Raw genomic sequence first — 19549 nt, 5'->3', positions numbered from 1 at the left:
GCCATTCAATGGCTGATCATCCCCAATCAGTACCCCGCTCCTGCCTTCTCCCCATATCCCCTGATTCCACTATTTTTAAGAGCCCTATCCAGCTCTCTCTTGAAAGCATCCAGAGAATCTGCCTCCACAGAGGCAGAGAATTCCACACTCACCACTCTCTGTGAGAAAAAGTGTTTCCTCATCTCCGTTCTAAATGGCTTACTCCTTATCCTTAAACTGTGGCCCCAGGTTCTGGACTCCCCTAACATCGGGAACATGTTTCCTGCCTCTAGTATGTCCAAGCCCTTAACAATCTTATATGTTTCAATGAGATTGCCCTCTCATCCTTCTAAACGCCAGAGTGTACAAGCCCAGCTGCTGCATTCTCTCAGCATATGACAGTCCCGCCAACCCGGGAATTAACCTTGTAAACCTACGCTGCACTCCCTCAATAGCAAGAATGTCCTTCCTCAAATTAGGGGACCAAAACTGCACACAATATTCCAGGTGGTGGTCTCACTAGGGCTCTGTACAACTGCAGAAGGACCTCTTTGCTCCTATATTTGATTCCTCTTGTTATATTGTTATATCTAATCTCCTCTGACCATGTGATCTATATCCTTCCATTCTCTGCATATTCATGAGCTTATATAAAAGACTGTGAAATTCCACTATTGTATCAGACTCCACCACCTCCCCTGACACAGGCACTCATCACCCTCTGTGTAAAAAATATACCCCACACATTCCTTTAACATTTGCTTCTCTCACATTAAAGCTATGCCCTGTATTCCTTGAAATCGTTTTATATACTTCTCACATGTCTTCCCTCAACCTCCAACAATCCAGTTTACCCACAGCGGCACGGTGGTGCAGCGGTAGAATTGCTGCCCGGCAGCGCCAGAGACCCAGGTTTGATCCTGACTCTGGGTGCTGTCAGTGCAGAGTTTGAACGTTCTCCCCGTGACCTGCGTGGGCTTTCTCCGGGACCTCCGGTTTCCTCCCACACTTCAAAGAGGCACAGTTTTGCAGGCTAATTGGCTTGGTCAAAAGGAATTATGAGGAAAGAAAGGATAGAAATTAAAATGAAGAGCGGTAAAAGTATGTCTGAAGGTCAGGTGGAGGGAATAGTTGGAAAAAGGTGACATGTACAGGAAGTTCGTGGAGATCCAGGATCTGAAATATGAATCCTGCTTCCACTGGACAAGCAGCACACAATGAGCTGCAGATGGCGGTTTACAATAAAAATCAAAGTGCTCCTCGCAGCTTGATTAATGGGGTAACCAGGTGGTACGGCCATCAGTAACCACTTCAAAGGACAATGAAAGGACACAAAGTGCTGGAGTAACTCAGCAAGTCAGGCAGCATCTCTGAAGAACATAGAGAGGCGACGCTTTGGGTCGAGACCCATCTACAGAAGAGGTGAGATCTTGTTTGTACATAATCTTCCAAACCCTGTTCAGAATGTTAACCCTCTGTTTGGAAAAGTTGAGGAATGAAGTTGCCTATCAGAAGATGGATAAATGCAACAACCAATGATACGTCGGCCTCATTCAGTTTTAGATTTTGTTTTAGAGATTCAACACGGAAACAGAACCTTCGGCCCACCGCGTCCATGCCGACCATCGATCACCCATCCACACTAGGTCTCTGTTATCCCACTTTCGCATCCACTCCCTACACACTAGAGGCAATTTACAAAGGCAATTAACCCACAAACCCGCACATCTTTAGGATGTGGGAGGAAACCAAAGGAAACACATGCAGTTACAAGGAGGATGTGTAAACTCCATACAGACAGCAGCAGAGGTCAGGATCATATCCGGGTGTCTGGCACTGTGAGGCAGCAGTGTCAAAATCTATACTATACTATAGTATATTGTATAGTATAGTATATAGTATAGTGGCACACTGTGCCACTGTGCTATAGTACTAGGGTGAGTTATAGAACAAAATAGAGTGGGGCACTGTCAATTTAGTCTTTAGAGATACAACATGGAAACAAGCCCTTCGGCCCACCTAGTCCACACCAACCAGCGATTATTCCATAAACTAACACTACCCTACACACTAGGGACCATTTACAATTTACAGAAGCCAATTAAACTAAAAAACATGTACATCTTTGGAGTGTGGGAGGAAACCAGGGCATCCAGAGAAAGTCCACGTGGTCACAGGGAGAAGGTACAACCTCTGTACTGACAGCACCAGTAGTCAGGATCGAACCTGGGTCTCTGGTGCTGTAAGGCAGCGACTCTATCACTGCGCCACTGTGCTGCCTTGCTGCCCTATGGAACAAAAAAGAGCGAGACGGTTATTTAACACTTGGAAAATGAATGGGTTCGTAAATAAAAGCAAGCAGAATTGTTAAAGCCACATCACGTTTGATTAACGATTAATATTTCAGGGTTGAGGGGGGCTAGCAGTGCTGATGGGCCGAAGCTGCCTCAGAAAAGCCCCTGTAAAATTGAAGTACTTGGATTTAAAGATAAAATGTGTATTAAAGAATTCATTTTACGAGAAAGAATGTACTGTAAGGTAAACTCATTGGCCCAATTTTATAAATGGTGAAGAAATAGAAAGATTAATTACATCCCAAAGTCTTTGAAGTCTACTTTCAAACATATATTAAGGAAATAGTAAAATACATAGGATCCTATAGAAACAAATAAAATTATAAAAGGACTGGACAAGCTAGACGCAGGGAAAATGTTCCCAATGTTGGGCGAGTCCAGAACCAGGGGCCACAGTCTTAGAATAAAGTGGAGGCCATTTAAGACTGAGGTGAGAAAAAAACGTTTTCACCCAGAGAGTTGTGAAATTGTGGAATTCCCTGCCACAGAGGGCAGTGGAGGCCAAGACTGGATGGATTTAAGAGAGCGTTAGATACAGCTCTAGGGGCTGGTGGAATCAAGGGATACGGGGAGAAGGCAGGCACGGGTTATTGATTGGGGACGATCAGTCATGATCACAATGAATGGCGGTGCTGGCTCGAGGGGTCGAATGGCCTCCTCCTGCACCTATTTTCTATGTTTCTATGCTTCTATGAAATTAAATGACCATGACGATGGAATTTTAGACTTCCTTTTAGTTGGGGCAGAAAACACAATGCACATTTACAGAACACTAGGTAAAACCTCGATAGTTTATTGTTACAGCATCCGTTGGAAGGGCCATCATGACCTTGAGGGCAGAGCAGAGCAGATTGGTAAGAGGGATGAGGAGCTTTAGTTATCTAAATAAGCTACCGTTGATGGCCCCAGAAGGTTATGGAGAGCTTTGAAGAGATGCTTTATGAATAGTGTCCAGTCATAAAAAGATCACTAATTGGACACAGATAGTTTAGTTCAAGCATGGAAACAGCCCCTTCGGCCCACTGAGTCTGTACCAATTAACAATCATTCATCCACTAGTTCTATACTATCTCAGTTTTGTATCCTACACACTTGGGGCAATTTACAGAGGTCAATTAACCTGCAAACCTGCACCCGGAAAAAACCCACATGGTCACAGGGAGAATGTACAAACTCCACACAGATAGCACCCATAGTCAGGGTTGAATCCTGGTCTCTGGTACTGTGAGCAGCAACTCTACTGCTGCACCACTGTGATGCATGATAGGTCACTAATTAGAAGTACAGATAATTTAGTTTAGTTTATTTTTTTTAGTTTTGGAGATACAGCATGGAAACAGGCCCTTCGGCCCATTTAGTGCGCACCAACCAGCGATCCCCGCACATTAACACTATCCTACACACACTAGGGACGCACTACATACACTAGGGACAATTTACTAAGCCAATTAACCTGCAAACCTGTACATCTTTGGAATGTGGAAGGAAACCGAAGATCTCGGAGAAAACCCACGCTGTCACGGGGAGAGCGTACAAACTCCGTACAGACAGCACCCGTAGTCGGGATCGAACCCGGGTCTCTGGTGTTGTAAGCGCTGTAAGGCAACAACTCTACCGCTGTGCCAATGTGCCACCCTTTACTTTAGAGATGCAGTGTGGAAAAAGGCCCTTCAACTCATGAGTCTGCACTGATCAGCGATCACCTGCCACTACTCTGTTATCCCAGTTTTGCATCCTACACACTAGGGGTCTTCAATGTTCCTTCCCTTCCATTCAAAGTCAGCCCACTGGGATGATCTCCAAGAGTTCTTTGCCATCTCTTTATTTGTAGTTCACAGGCTTCTTAAAGATTAGTCCATGTACATTTGTCTCTCAGGAATTTACAAGAAAATTTCACTTTCCTGGAGATTCCTTCCCTTAAACCACTTAGCACCTGAAAGGCTCTTGATCGGACTTTACTTGGTGCATTACTAAATAAATTATCATTTTATGGTCTCCCATCAAATCTAAGTTCATGACTATCCATTTTGTTCTCAATTTACTTTTTGTTGCAGTCAATGACTCATCCCTGACTCATATTCCATTAGCTTAGAGACTCCCCTGAGACTTGTCTTCCCGTTTATTCTTACTCTATTTCATTGACCTCTTCCATTCGTCATCCAATCCTGCCTGCTATTATTCCGATAATTCCACTTTGCATACATTATCCACCTTCTCTTTGTCAGCCTTAGGTCTGATCAACAGCCTTTGATGACCGTACGCATTGACCTTCATTCACCAGTTCCCTTGGTCTGTGTTTCTTCTCGTGAGTATAGAAGTTGGGATGTAATGTTAAAATTATACAAGGCATTGGTGAGGCCAATTCTGGAGTATGGTGTACAATTTTGGTCGCCTAATTATAGGAAGGATGTCAACAAAATAGAGAGAGTACAGAGGAGATTTACTAGAATGTTGCCTGGGTTTCAGCAACTAAGTTACAGAGAAAGGTTGAACAAGTTAGGGCTTTATTCTTTGGAGCGCAGAAGGTTAAGGGGGGACTTGATAGAGGTTTTTTAAATGATGAGAGGGATAGATAGAGTTGACGTGGAAAAGCTTTTCCCACTGAAAGTAGGGAAGATTCAAACAAGGGGACATGACATGAGGATTAAGGGACTGAAGTTTAGGGATAACATGAGGGGGAACTTCTTTACTCAGAGAGTGGTAGCTGTGTGGAATGAGCTTCCAGTGAAGGTGGTGGAGGCAGGTTCGTTTTTATCATTTAAAAATAAATTGGATAGTTATATGGATGGGAAGGGAATGGAGGGTTATGGTCTGAGCGCAGGTATATGGGACTAGGGGAGATTATGTGTTCGGCACGGACTAGAAGGGTTGAGATGGCCTGTTTCCGTGCTGTAATTGTTATATGGTTATATGGTTATATGGTTCTCTAATGTACAGTGAAGCTCCTAAAACATCCATGTTCCAAGAGCCCCTTCCACCCAACAATGACGTAAAGCAGAAGGCTACCATAGGGGTGGCACGGTGGCGCAGTGGTAGAGTTGCTGCCTTACAGCACCAGAGACCCGGGTTCGAACCTGACCACGGGTGCTATCTGTGTGGAGTCTGTACGTTCTCCCTGTGACTGTTTGGGTTGTCTCCAGATGCTCTGGTTTCCTCCCACATGCCTAAGATGAAATAGGAACCGGTGTGGGAGGGGAGGTGAGTAAGAAATAAAGCCAAGCTTGGGGCTAAGTTAGAAATTGGTAAGTATGATGTTGTGGGAATTACAGTCATTTTTGCAAGAGGATCGGAGCTGGGTACTGAATATTCAGGGGTATATAACCTCTCGAAAAGACAGACGGGGGGCAGAGGGGGTGAGGTGGCTCTGTTGATAAGGAATGAAATTCAGTCCCTTGCGAGTGGTGACATAGAATCAGAAGATGTAGAGTCAGTGTGGATAGAACTGAGAAGTTGTAAGGTCAAAAAGACCCTAATGGGATTTATCTACAGGCCCCAAAACAGAAGCCTGGATATAGGGTATAAATTGCATCAGGTGTTAAAATTGACATGTAATAAAAATAATGCTACGATGGGGAGATTTTAATATGCAGGTAGACTGGGAAAAAACAGGTTGGTACTGGACCCCAAGGGTTTGTAGAATGCCTCTGAGATGGAATCTTAGAACAGCTTGTACTTCAGTGGTACTTAATCACGAGTATTTTTTTACTCTTGGAAATTTTTCACACTGTTGAAAAAACTCCACGAGTTTCATCCACGAGCTCCGACATACCCGACATACCCACTACGTACATTCTACGTACTTGCCACGAGTTTTGTTTTTATTTTAAACTCGGGAGAGCTCTTGGGTAAACTCTTATCGTGGGACAGGGCTTTAAGGGAGAGTCAGTGGATGTAGTGTATCTGGACATTTCAGAAAGCCTTTGATAAGGTCCCACACAGGAGATTAGTGGGCAAAATTAGAACACATGGTATTGGGGGTAGGGTGCTGACATGGAAATAGAAAATTAGTTGGTAAACAGGAAACAAAGAATAGGAATTAACTGTTCACTTTCAGAATGACAGATAGTGACTAGTGGGGTGCCGCAAGGCTCGGTACTGGGACCGCAGCTATTTACAATATACTGTATATTAATGATTTAGATGAAGGAATTAAAAGTAACTCACATATTTGGAGATGACACAAAGCTGGGTGGCAGTGTGAACTGTGAGGAGGATGAAAATGAGGATGCAGGATGACGGATAGGTTGGGTAAGTGGGCAGATACATGGCAGATGCAGTATAATGTGGATAAATGTGAGGTTATCCACTTTGGTGGTAAGAAAAAGAAGGCAGATTATTATCTGAATGGTGGCAAGTTGGGAAAAGTGGAAGTGCAACGAGATCTGGGTGATCTTGTGCATCGGTCACTGGAAGTAAGGATGCAGGTATGGCAGGCAGTGAAGAAAGCTAATGGCATGTTGGCCTTCATCACAAGATAATTTGAGGAAAAGAGCAAAGAGGTCCTTCTGCAGTTGTACAGGGACCTGGTGAGACCACACCTGGAGTATTTTGTGCAGTTTTGGTCTCCTAATTAGAGCTCTTAGGGCTATCGGAATCAAAGGATACGGGAAAAGGCATAAAACGAGGTGCTGATAGTGGATGATCAGCCATGATCACATTGAATGGTAGTGCTGGCCCGAAGGCTGAATGGCCTACTCCTGCACCTATATTCTATTGTCTATTGTTTAACTTGTCCATGTATCTATGCATCCATGAATTATTTGTTCTCATTTACTTTCAATAAATGTACAAATATATTTATGACTACGATGTAAGTTTTTTGCTATCACATTTAGCTCTAGTGATAGAAACAAGTCGACCGTGTGTTCAAATAATAAAAAGAGATCTTATTTTGACATTTATTTCGTATTTATTAATGGTGTGTCAAAGCTGGAAATTGCTTTGAACGTTAATAAAGAAAATTAGTAAAAGGAACAAATGGCTTTAATTTCTCTAAGTGTGCTTTGCTTCCGAAAAGTTTCAGGAGGTACTTATTAATGTTCATGGTAATTATCATTCCTTTGACATGAAAGGTGCAAAGCACAGCGTACAAGTTTAATGTGCTAATTATTCATTCATTTGTTATGCATGTCACAAGCGAAGACCTTTCCAGCACTGTAGCAGAATGACGATATCATCCGGTAACAGCGGGTAGAGCTGCTGCCTCACAGCTCCAGTGATCCGGGTTCGACCCTGACCTCGCCTGCTGTCTGTCTGGAGTTTGCACATTCGCCCTGTGACCACGTAGGTTTCCCCTGGGTGCTCTGGTTTCCTCCCATTCCAAAGACGCCTGGGTTTGGGGGTTATTAGCTTATGAGGAGATTTTGCAGCGGAGCAGTTTGCTCTCCTATTCTTCAACCATGTTCCAACCCAGACTCGTATTACAGATGGAAGATAGACACACAAAGCTGGAGCAACTCAGCGGGACAGGCAGCATCTCTGGAGGGAAGGAATGGGTGACATTTTGGGGCGAGATCCTTCTTCAGACTGGTTAGGGATAAGGGAAAGGAGAGATATAGACGATGATGTAGAGAGATAAAGAACAATGAATTAAAGATATGCAAAAAAGTAACGGTGATAAAGGATTCAGGGCATCGCTAGCTGTTTGTTGGGTGAAAACAAGAAGCTGGTGCGACTTGGGTGGGGGAGGGATAGAGAGAGAGGAAATGCCGGGGTTACTTGAAGTTAGAGAAATCAAAACTCATACCACTGCCCAAGCGAAATAGACACACATCTTTCCTCTTCACTTGTCTCTTGTCATGAGAAATGGCTTATGTAGCTTGTTCTATCAAGGTAAGTACTGCTGAGAGTGTCTCATACTCCATCTAACGGGCTTATGTTGAATTCTTTGGTAAGTGAGCAGCACAGTGGCGCAGCTGGTAGAGTCGCTGTCTCACCTCTGGCTACCTTGTGCCTTGTAGCTTCCAGCTCTGTTTCCAAGTCTCTCAGTTTGGGCCCAACCAGGATCTAAGGTGCCTCACTCCATCCACTGCTTCTTGGGGATAATAAATATGTTGCCATTGCATCTTTTTTCTGCATTGGAGTCCAGCTGATTCTGCAGCTTCAACTACATTTCACACCCACTTGAATCAAACATCAGAAGAAGAAATCCAAGTGTCGATACATGCTCCACAACTTGATAAAATCATGGCTGATCTGATTGTAACATCAACTCTATTTTCCCCATCAACCTTTTGTAACCTTTGATCCCTTGCTTATGTGACACAATGACACCAGATTCAGATTCAGATTCAACTGGTAGAGAGGTGTTGCCTCACTGCGCCAGAGGCCCAGGCTCGATCCAGGTGCTTTCTCTTCACAGTTTTCACATTCTCCCTGTGATTGCGTGGGTTTCCTCTGGGTGCTCCAGTTTCCTCCCAAATGCCAAAGCCATGCAGATTTGAAGGTTATTTGGCCCTAGGGAGTAGATGAAAAGTGGGATGACATAGATCTAGTGAGCGATCGATAGCATGGATTTGGTGGGCTGAATGGCCTGCTTCCATGCTGTAGCTGAAAACTAAACCCTTTGAGCTCCAAAGTGAGCTCCAAAGATTACCAACCCTCTGTGAGAACATGAGTCAAAAATAGGGCTGTTTGAGCCGCTGCCTCACAGCGCCGGAGACAGAGATTGATCCTGACCTTCCATGCTGGCCATGTGGAGTTTGCACGTTCTCCCAGTGATTACATGAGTTTACTTTGGGTGCTCTCACATCCCAAATATTTGTGGATCTAAGGGATAATTGGACTCAGTAAATTGCCCCTAGTATGCAAGAAATGGATTCAAAAGTGAAATTGCGGTAATCGTGGTGGGAAAGTGGGAAGTGGGAAGTGGTGATGTGTGGTCTAATCGGTGGTCTGTGTGGACTTGGTCTGTTTCCAGACAGCTTCATGACTGACTTCAAAGGGAGCTTTTCTCTCTGAGAGGAAATCAATTTCTAACCTGCTACTCGTGCTAACCTTGAGCGGAATTAAAACTAGCCACGTCTTGGAAAAATCAGATGGTCCAGACTTCAGACATGTGCCTTTTTCCATGCAACACAGCGGGGACATTACTCTCAGTCTGTGCCAGCTTCCATATCAATCCCACTCCCCTACTGATTTCCCCTGCAACCCACTTGCCCCATACTCCCAATGACTCTCTCTAGCATCTATCACTGAGCTACACACTCGGAGGTAAATTACAGACCCCGGCTATCTTACCAACCCATGCAGATATGAGAGGAAACCGGACTGTGTGGAGTTCCCCGGGCAAACCCACACGACCGCATTAAACGATGGGGGGACCCAGCGGGGGAGAGGGGGGCAGGGGACTGGGTTGTATCAAACTGTACAACTCCCCCTTCTGTCGTGGGATAGACTGACTCCCCCCCCCCCCCCCCCCCCCCCCCCCCAATCTTTTACATCCCCGATCCTTTACACTCGTTACATTAATTTCATGTTTCATGTATTTTGTGTTTTATGACTGTTGGCAGATTATCCCTCCTGGGATAAATAAAGTTCAATCGTATCGTATCATATCGTATCAACATGCAAACGCCACATAGAAAGCGGCAGACATGAGGATGGAACCCAGGTAATTGGAGTTGGGTGGCAATATCTCTGTTAGTGACAGCACTTTTGAAGTCAGTCATGACAGCACTTTGCAGTGGTTTGGGAGAGTGCATTGTGAGTCTCATGAGGCTAAGAAAAGCAGAGGGGTGAATTGAAGAACAAGAACAGAACAATGTGACTACTGAACTCTGGGACAAACAAGGGTCAACTCAGTGTGTCATAAATGCTGGTTCAAGATTCAAGATTCAAGATTCACCACACGTGGATGTTCATACAGCCATACATTCAATTCAACAAGAACCAGGCCACAACACACTAGGACCAAGAGAATCAAAGTGAGAGTGGGAAAATTAAGAGAGGGAGATTCCCCGAGAGAGAGAAAGCCCTCCGCAGTTGCAGTCGGCCCGGTGTCCAGGACCGCACGCCGGGGTTTTGAAGTCAGTCATGAAACATACAAGCGAAATTGCAGTGAAGTCATTGTGAGAGAGATATTCTGTTTTCAATAAATTCACTGAGACAGGTAGAGAAAGAGAGAGGGGTAGATTGGCTTTCATTGAAGTCAACAAGAGACAGATAGGCAGAGTTCATTCAATCTACTGAAATCCATTAAAGGGACAAACAGAAACAAGTCAACTCAAGTCAAAATGTGTCGGTAGGAACAGAAATAACAGACAGGCTGTAGGTAGAGGCTGCTGCCAGTGCAGCGCCCCTAGGATTAAACCGAACATGGATACAAAAAGCTGGAGTAACTCAGCAGTTAGGCAGGATCTCTGGAGAAAAGGAATAGGTGAGATAGGTTCTCGACCCGAAACGTCACCTATTCCTTTTCTCCAGAGATGCTGCCGATACTCCAGATGTTTGTGTGTGCTGTGGCGGGCCGAGCCACTTTGGTCTCGAACCATTGTTCGTTGAGCTCGAGCACTCGCATGGAACTGGCGTGATCTGGGATGGCCAATCTACGCCAACCTGGGTGGTCAGCTGACGGGGCGCAGTAGATGACGGAACTAGTCTTCACTTCACAGTCAACACCTTGCCCTTTTGTACTAATTGTTGAGCTGTATCGTTTAAACATTAAACTGAGTGTTTATACAACACGTGAACCTCTTCACTGCCTTCAACTCAAGTCAAGTTGAATATATTGTCAGATTCACTGGGACTGTGAGATGCAACTACATTGACATTCTTACTTGCAGCAGCATCAATGGCCCAACAACTCAGACAACACACAAACAAATAAATTATACACAAATTGCACGAACATGCTACAAAATGTTGCAAGCACGCACTGACAAAGATTGGAATATATGAGATTCGGTGCCAGAGTCAGTTCCACTGAAGTTCTGGAGAGTAGAAAGACAAGGTACAGGACATGGTAGAAGTCCAGTATTGTTGACACTGTTAAACTGTAATGCAATGCTATCTGGGCTGGTGTAATAAAAAGGGACTGCAGATGCTGGTTTATAGCAAAGATAGGCACAAAATGCTGGAGTAACTCAAGAAGCAGACAGCATCTCTGGAGAAAATGGATGGATGACATTTTGGGTTGTTACCCAAACGCCGATTGACTGAAGTGCATTAAAGCAGAAGATAGATTCAAAACTCTTGAATCTTCTGTAATCCACTCTCCATTTAAGTGAATAACCTGGCATTACTTAAGACTACTCTGAATAAGAAAAGAAAAGTAACCATACAGTTAATGAATCAACAGGAAAACAAACAAATGTAGTTTGCACAAAACTGGCAATGAGTTAGGAGTTGGGTTTGCAAACGTTTTCAAATAGTCAAAGAGACTCCAGAGAGTACAGGTAAAGCCTTGGCTCAGAATAGACCATCAAAGAGTCATTAAAATCAATTTTATGTTTTGTTTCATATTACATATTGTTTTCAGCTTCAATTAAAGTTAATTAAAAAAATATGGAAATTAAACCTGGGGTTGTTTGACAGTCAACAATCAATTAATGGGGTTGAGAGGATCTTGCTTCACAACTCAGGCGGCACGGTGGTGCAGCGATAGAGTTGCAGCCTTATAACGCTTACACGTTGTACGGAGTTTGTACGTTCTCCCCGTGACCGTGTGGTGTTTATCTGAGAATTTTGGTTTCCTCCACACTCCAAAGACGTAGAGATGTAGGTTAATTGGCTTGGTATAAATGTCAATTGTCCCTAGTGTGTAGGATAGTGTTAATGTGTGGGGATCGCTGGTCGGCGCAGACTCGGTGGGCCGAAGGACCTGTTTTCACGCTGTATCTGTAAATTAAACTAACAATAGGGCAGTGTGGAGTTGAATAAGGGTGGGGTGAAGCCAGGTAGAGTTTATGGTGATGGAATGAGCAGGAGGATCGTCTTCTGGTTCTCGATTCCCCTACTCTAGACTCTGTGTGTGTCTACCTGAGGCATCTTGGAAAAAGGTCCATCAGAGTTAGCAAGTTAAGGTCCATCAGAGGAAGACCTAGTGAGGCAGATGAAAACCTTTGTCTCTTCTCCAACAAATCAGTTAAGAGGAAATAGGTGGTTCAGACTGATGGAGCAGCTCAAAAAACATTCCCATTCTTAATGATTCATGGAGTTTTACAGCTCAGAAATAAGTCCTTTGGCCCAACTTTCTTGAATACGTCTTAAGAACATAGAACAGTATAGCACAGGAACAGACTCTTCAGTCCACGATATATGTGGTGAACATGATGCCAAGATAAACTAATCTCACCTACCTTGGTCCTTAAGGGCCTGTCCCACTGACGCGACTTTTCAGCGACTGTCTTTGACCTTCAGGTTTGAGGGCACCCGCCTGAAAAACCTCGAGCTGGATCGACCGTCAGCGATGAAACCGTGAGCTGGATCGACCATCAACACAGACACACACACACATAAACACATCGCAAAGGCAGGGGCCAGGGAAAGTGGGGGAGATGAACCTGCGATGAACAGGAAGGTAAAAGATGGCTGGCACAATGTGCAGTAAGTCCTTTAGAGAGCGCGGAGGGGAGAGAGAGGGGGAGAGAAGGGGAGAGAGGGGGAGAGAAAGGGAGAGAAGGGGGGAAAAAAGGAGTGGCGACACTTTTAAAAAGCCAAACAACTTATAATTAAGTTTAGCGGGCATTTAACATTCCCGGTCGGTTTTCCTTGGTTCGGAAAACTCCAATGAGACAATTAAAATGCCCGGTCAGAGAAGGAGATTTCCTACAGCTGCCCTCGACTGCCTATAACTACATAGTGACCCCACTCCACTGCACTACGAGTTCAAAAGGACCATACCGACCAATTTTTACTCGTGGGAAATTCTTCAGCATGCTGAAAATTTTTCCTCGACCAAACTGAGGCCGCGAGTATGCGGGAACTTCCCTCGAGCATGAAGGAGAGTTCCAGTGACCTCCTAGGACCACGTGTCGACCATGCTGCGGGTTTGAGTCGAGGTCAAACTCTTCTAAACTTGCAAATTAGGTCACCGCAGTGGGACAGGCCCTTTATCCTTCCATGCCATACATACCACATGCATATCTAAAAGCGTCTTTAATGCACTATCATATCTGCCGCTACCACCAGCCCTGTCGGTAGATTCCAGCACCCACCACACTGTATAATAAAATTGAACCACACATCTCCTTTAAACTTTCCCCCTCGTATCTTAAAGCTTTGGTCTCTTTGACATTTCCACCATGGGAAAAAGGTTCTGACTGTCTACCTTATCGAAGCCTCTCATAGTTTTACTTTCTTCCACCAGGTCTCCCCTCAGCCACGGGAAATGGTTCGGTAGGAAATGCAGATGCTGGTTAATATCAAAGATAGATGCAAATTGCAGGAATCACTCAGCGGGTCAGGCAGCATCTCTGGAGAAAAAGAATAGGTGATGTTTTGTGTCGAGACCCTTCTTCAGAAGTCTGGAGAAGGTTTCTGCCCCGAAACGTCACCTGGTCCGTTTCTCCAGAGATGCTGCCTAAAGCCACCGAGTTAGTTACTCCAGCATTTTGTGTCTATCTTTGGCATTCCAGAGAAAACTGGTCAAGTTAGAGAAAACAGTCCAAGATGAATTGTGCACAAAAACGCAACCCAACTGATATTATATTCCAAAGTTTATTAACAACGCATAAATATGAGACAGACAGAATAATTTCAACAATAAAAATTCATTCATATCAAATTTTCGTTAAAATGAAATCGCCACCCTTCCTCCCCAATATGAGTAAAATCTTGTAATAGACTATTAGAAATAGGCAACTTCACATATTCCTTTTATTTAAAATGCAGGACGCCACCTTTCTGTACACATGACCTGGGACTTCTTTCCTGATCCCTGCTTGCCCATGGTATTTATTTCTCTAAAAAGTCATAACCTGTGTCTGGGCAAGATTGCAATGATTCATCAAGTCCACAAGTAAAGCACTCCTCACTCAATGTCACAATCTGACTCTCCGTAATGGATGGCTTCAATGCAGGGCAGACAGCTGACGTGCCGGCCACTGCTGTAGGAGCCCGGGCCACACACCACACAGCACCCGGGACAGTTTGGGTGCTTCTTGTGGTCCTTGCCGAAGCCGGGCTTGCAGCGGTCGGCGCGGATCACCTGCAGCGTCCCGTCGATGTAGTAGACGAACGGCAGCAAGCCGAAGATCTCTCGGTACATGTCCGCCTGCTTGGAGAAGAACGCCTCCACGCGGTGCCGCACTTTCTCCAGCCGCAGGTTGTGATCGCAGTCCTCCTGGTTGTTCTCGCAGATAGTGTCCAGTTCCTCCACGTCAAGGTGCAGCTTAAGCGTCAGGTACAGCTCGTACTGTATGCCGGCCAAGGGCACTTTGAGCGTGTGGCACGTTGACTTGTGGATACTGATAGTGTAGGCCAGGTCTGAAGTCAGCTGGTTTAAAGCTGTGTGCAACCTCTTTAAGAAGAGGCTGTTGTATGCATTTTGACAATCGGCTGCATGATATTGCACCTGAAACTCATAGGTGTAATTAGGGTCCCGGTAAGCATACAGGAAATATTTAAGATTCAAGGACTGCAAAGACTTTGTACTGGGACTATAAAAATAAATTGTGCATACGTAAACTCCAGATAAATCCTTGCGGAAATCATCAATGGTCAGGGTCCCTGTCAGAGATATATTCATGTCCGGTCTCTTGGTGAGATCTGTGCCTTTCGGCCCTTTCCAACTGAAGTTGGGGTCCATCAGCTCCATGTTCCTCAGCTGGGGCGTGGCGCAAAGAATGCGCGGGCTTTTCTCGTGTACTTTGATGTAGACTTTCACGGGGCCGTCATCCGAGCCGATGACCTTCTGCTCAGCGACCGGGGCGTTCAGCAGCGCGCTTCGCGGGAAGCGTTTAAGCTGCTGCCATATCTCAGTGGTGGGAATGGTCTTTCCCAGCAAGACGCCTACAATCACCCCGTACACCAGGAGGCTCTTGAGGCTGAGACTCATTTCCCCCTTCAGTCATCCTGCCTTCATTTTGCCCCCATGGTCTCTGCAGGTCAATCACGTACCAATTTGCTGATGCCCACATCTTCCCCGGCGTCACAATCGCCGCAACTGTGAAGTCATAATTTTGCACTTTGGTCGCCTTGTGACATCAAACCACTGTCATCGTTACGGATGAATTCTGGAGCCATTGATGATTAGAATTCAGCCTGGATCCACCACTATCTCAAGCCACTGATGTAACTTGAGCATGAGAAACAGCGTGCACTGAATGCTGGCCAAGGGCAAGTCGAGAGCGTGGATGTACAATGAAGAAACAAACCTTGTTGTGAACATGACCTGAGATATCAAGAGTTCAGTAAGTAGGAACCCTGGCCAGAATGACACTGAGATAATGGATGAGGGAGATCTGCTTTCTCATGGTCGAAGTGCAAGAGGTGAATCCGCTTATTTTCTGCTTCTCCCTTGATGACCTAACCTGGAAGTACAGCCATGGGGATGTGGTGAGATTAGGTTATGTTGGAGCTATGGTTCTCAGTGTAGAATGGTTCCAGATACCAGGAACGAAACGGAAACTGAGGAATGATTGGGAACAGCTTTGTACACTTGCTGACTGTTTGAATATAATGCCCCTCACAGTGCGAATTATTGAAACCAATGGTGACTGCTGCGATGGGCTACCAGTAATAGGATTGATAGTATTGAAGATTTGGTTACAGTTCCTTACGATGCTATGTACAAGAGTGATCACAACGTCTACTGAAGTGTGGATGGATGGCCGTTGGCTTGCTAGAAGCTCATCCGCCCTTTGACAGGTCTTGTTTTTGGTCCTGCTGGGGGTCCACAGCCCCCTCCTCACCTGACAAACCAGGTGGGAGTGACTGAGATAGTCGCCGACTATCCGACCATGGAGCAGGTGGCACGGGATTACATGGTACTCGTGGCGGGGGGAACTCCCCCCGACCTGACCTGACCATTTTCCCGTTGGAAACCAGCACCACTGCGTCGCTAATGTTTTCAATGATGATGATGAATGGTTACAGTTGCCAGATTGGCCAATTGGCCAAAGATGTCCTTGTACCAGAGAGGGTGGGGAGCAGATCCACCATGATGTTGCCTGGATGGAGAATTTCAGTATTGGCGGCACAGTGAAGCAGCGGTAGAGTTGCTGCCTTACAGCGGTAGAGACCCAGGTTCGATCCTGACTACGGGTGCTGTCTGTATGGAGTTTGTACGTTCTCCACGTGACCTACGTGGGTTTTCTCTGAGAGCCCCGGTTTATGCCCACACTCCAAAGATGTACTGGTTTGTAGGATAATTGGTTTTGATAAAATTGTAAATTGTCCCATGTGTGTGTAGGAGAGTGCTGGTGCCTGGGCATCGCTGGTCAGCGCAGACTCGGTGGCCCCCAGGGCCTGTTTCCGCCCTGCATTTCTAACCTCAACTAAACTAAACTTATGTGGAACATTTAGAGGTGCTGGGTCTGTTTTCCATGTGGGGGGAAGGAGGTTAAGAGGGAAAATGATGGAGGAGCATTAAATCATGGGAGGCATCGACGGGAGAGGGAGGAAACTTTCCCCCTTGTCAGATGGAGCGGCACAGTTGTGCAGTGGTAGAGTTGCTACCTTACAGCGCCAGAGACCCGGGTTCGATCCTGACAATGGGTGCTGTCTGTACGGAGTTTGTATGTTCTCCCCGTGACCATGTGGGTTTTCCCCAGATGCTCCAGTTTCCTGCCACATTCCAAAGACATATTGGTTTGTAGGTTAATTGGCTTTGGCAAAATTGTAAATTGTCCCTGATGTGCAAGATAGTGCTAGTGTACGGGGGGGATTGCTGGTAAGCGGGGACTCGATGGGCCGAAGGGCCAGTTTCTGCGCTGTATCTCTAAAGTATAAAGTCTAAAGTTTAAAACGAGAGGGAATAGATTTAGAATAAGGGGGAAGAAATTTAGAGGGGATCTGAGTGGCCCTATTTAACCCAGAAGGTGCTGAGTACCTGGAGTACATGTGCAGAGAGTGGTGGAGGCAGGGTCACTGACAGTATGTAACAAGTATCTAGATGAGTAACTATTCAATCGGGCGTAGGGACAATTGCTAGGTATTGGGACATATGAATGGATGCCCACTGGTCAGCATAGGCATGGTGAGCAGAATGGCCTCTTCCCATGTTATATGATTCTATGACTCTCCGCTTCGCGAAGGCATCAAGGAGAGTTGGGATGGGATCCAAAGGGTTCATGTTGTGGATAGATAGTCCAAGCAGGTCATCTGCCAATGTTACTGGGGAGTCTCATCTGTTTAGACAGTGGTGCAGAAGCTATAAAAAGGAGCACGCAGCAATTCAACAAGGGGAAGAAAATCCCTGTTGACCAAGGAATGCTGCCAGCTTTCCATTATCACCGTGGCCATTGCATTAGTTACAGCATCCAAAGGAAGAGTCTTAACCTATGATAGCCACAAAAAGCTGGAGTAACTCAATGGGTCAGGCAGCATCTCTGGTGAAAAGGTATAGGTGACATTTCTTCAGACTGCGAGGCAGGAGTAAGGGAAACGAGAGATGTAGATGGTGATAAAGAGAGATATAGAACAAATGACTGACACACAGTCTTAACCAATGTTCATTTCAACTTGAATTAGTAAATGTCATTCAGACCACTGAACATGTCTGCAGGTTTTGTCTTGTCTCGCTAAATCTACAAGGATTCATTGACTGCTACCAGTGCTTACATGCTGCAAGCATGCTGAATACATCAAGCAAATTGTCCCTTGACCCAGTTTCCCAGATACCAGGGAGATGTCCACGAAGGTTCTGACGTCAAAAGGAACAGACTAATCTTCACTTTATATCCTGAACTAACTTTGTTTCCCAAGAATGGTTTACTTCCGTCACAGTAGGAGTCACTGTGGTGGATGTTCATGTTAAAATGTGTTTTGGGTGATCTTTTACTTTTTATTTATATGACTGACTTGGCAAATGAAATTCCTCGCATGTTGCAAAACATACTTGGCTAATAAAGCACTATTCTGATTCTGATATTCTATGCTGACATCGAACGTGTGAGAAAGAGAAATTAAAGGAATGCTAAACGGGTCAGGCAGCATCTGTGGAAGTGGAATAGAGTTAATGGTTGATGTAGAGGCAGTGTCATCAGATCCGTTCACTAATATTCCCAGCATTTCTTCAGATCTTGAGGATTTGTAGTCTTTTGCTTTTCAATTACATATCTCATCCGATTCACATGTCTCATCCACTCTGCTTGAAACTGTCGGAAGGTAAAGGCTGTGGACAGATATTGACATTTGATTTGTGAGGGGACCTTTTCCATTGCATCAACATTGGCAATCTGCATCTGTTGGTGAAGAACTCCATGTGTTAGGACATGAAAGGTATCTCAGCCTGTGCTCCCCTCACCAAAGTTCACAAGCAGGTAGTTCTGAAATAATATGAGAAAATATTGGAAACTTTCAGCAGATCAGGCAGCAAATCTGAAAATGGTCTTTCAGTCCTATTAGTTTCATTGTTTCAACATTTTCTTCACCCATAGTTCTTATTTCTTCCTACTAGAGTCATAGTGATATCGCATGGAAACAGGCCCTTCGGCCCAACTTGCCCACTAGTCCCAGCAACACTAGTCCCACCTGCCTGCAATACTGTGACTATTCCTTCATCCCTTGTCGATTATCTTCCCAGTTAAATCTGTGTATCCCTGATGTCTCCCCCCCCCCCCCCCCCCCCCCCCCCCCCCCCCCCCCCCTTTTGACGCTGTCCAGTTTGCTGGTTCCATCAGGTTCGCTTTCACTGTGGCTGTCCAATCCCTTTACTCCTCCTTCGCACATGGACTCGTCAAGACCTCCTTGAACATAGGCACAATCATTCCCTCTTCTTCCATCATCTTCCTTTGCCTGGTAGAATAGTAAGATTAAACGAGAACTTACCAGTTCGAAGTTTGATCGTTAGTTTATGAGGAGTACGTTGAGGGACTACGTGAAGAATCCCGCCAGGACGCATGCGTGCCATTCTTCAAAGCAGCTGTGTGAAATCACAGATAACTGTAATGACTGAACATAGTAAGATTAGAGAAGAAAATACCAGTTGAGTATATGATCAAGGGTGGGAGCGGAGGGCACGTATTGCCTCAACATACTCCACATAAAATAATGATCAAACTTCGAACTGGTAAGTTCTCATTTAATCTTACTATTTTACTTCGGAGTCATGT

General features: G+C 45.2%; 1 protein-coding gene across 1 annotated transcript; it reads right to left on the bottom strand.

Annotated features, from left to right (window-relative positions):
• Positions 1 to 13659: 13659 nt before the first annotated feature.
• On the bottom strand, positions 13660 to 19050 carry LOC129709608 (zona pellucida-binding protein 1-like). The gene has a single exon (XM_055656064.1). The coding sequence runs from the start codon at positions 15328 to 15330 to the stop codon at positions 14305 to 14307; it is 1026 nt and encodes a 341-aa protein (XP_055512039.1). The 5' UTR covers positions 15331 to 19050; the 3' UTR covers positions 13660 to 14304.
• Positions 19051 to 19549: the final 499 nt, after the last annotated feature.

Source organism: Leucoraja erinacea, chromosome 26, assembly GCF_028641065.1.
Source record: "Leucoraja erinacea ecotype New England chromosome 26, Leri_hhj_1, whole genome shotgun sequence".
In the NCBI taxonomy this organism is placed as follows: Eukaryota; Metazoa; Chordata; class Chondrichthyes; order Rajiformes; family Rajidae; genus Leucoraja; species Leucoraja erinaceus.
The sequence above is the reverse complement of the archived record's forward strand: the minus strand, read 5'-3'. Positions and strand labels throughout refer to the sequence as shown.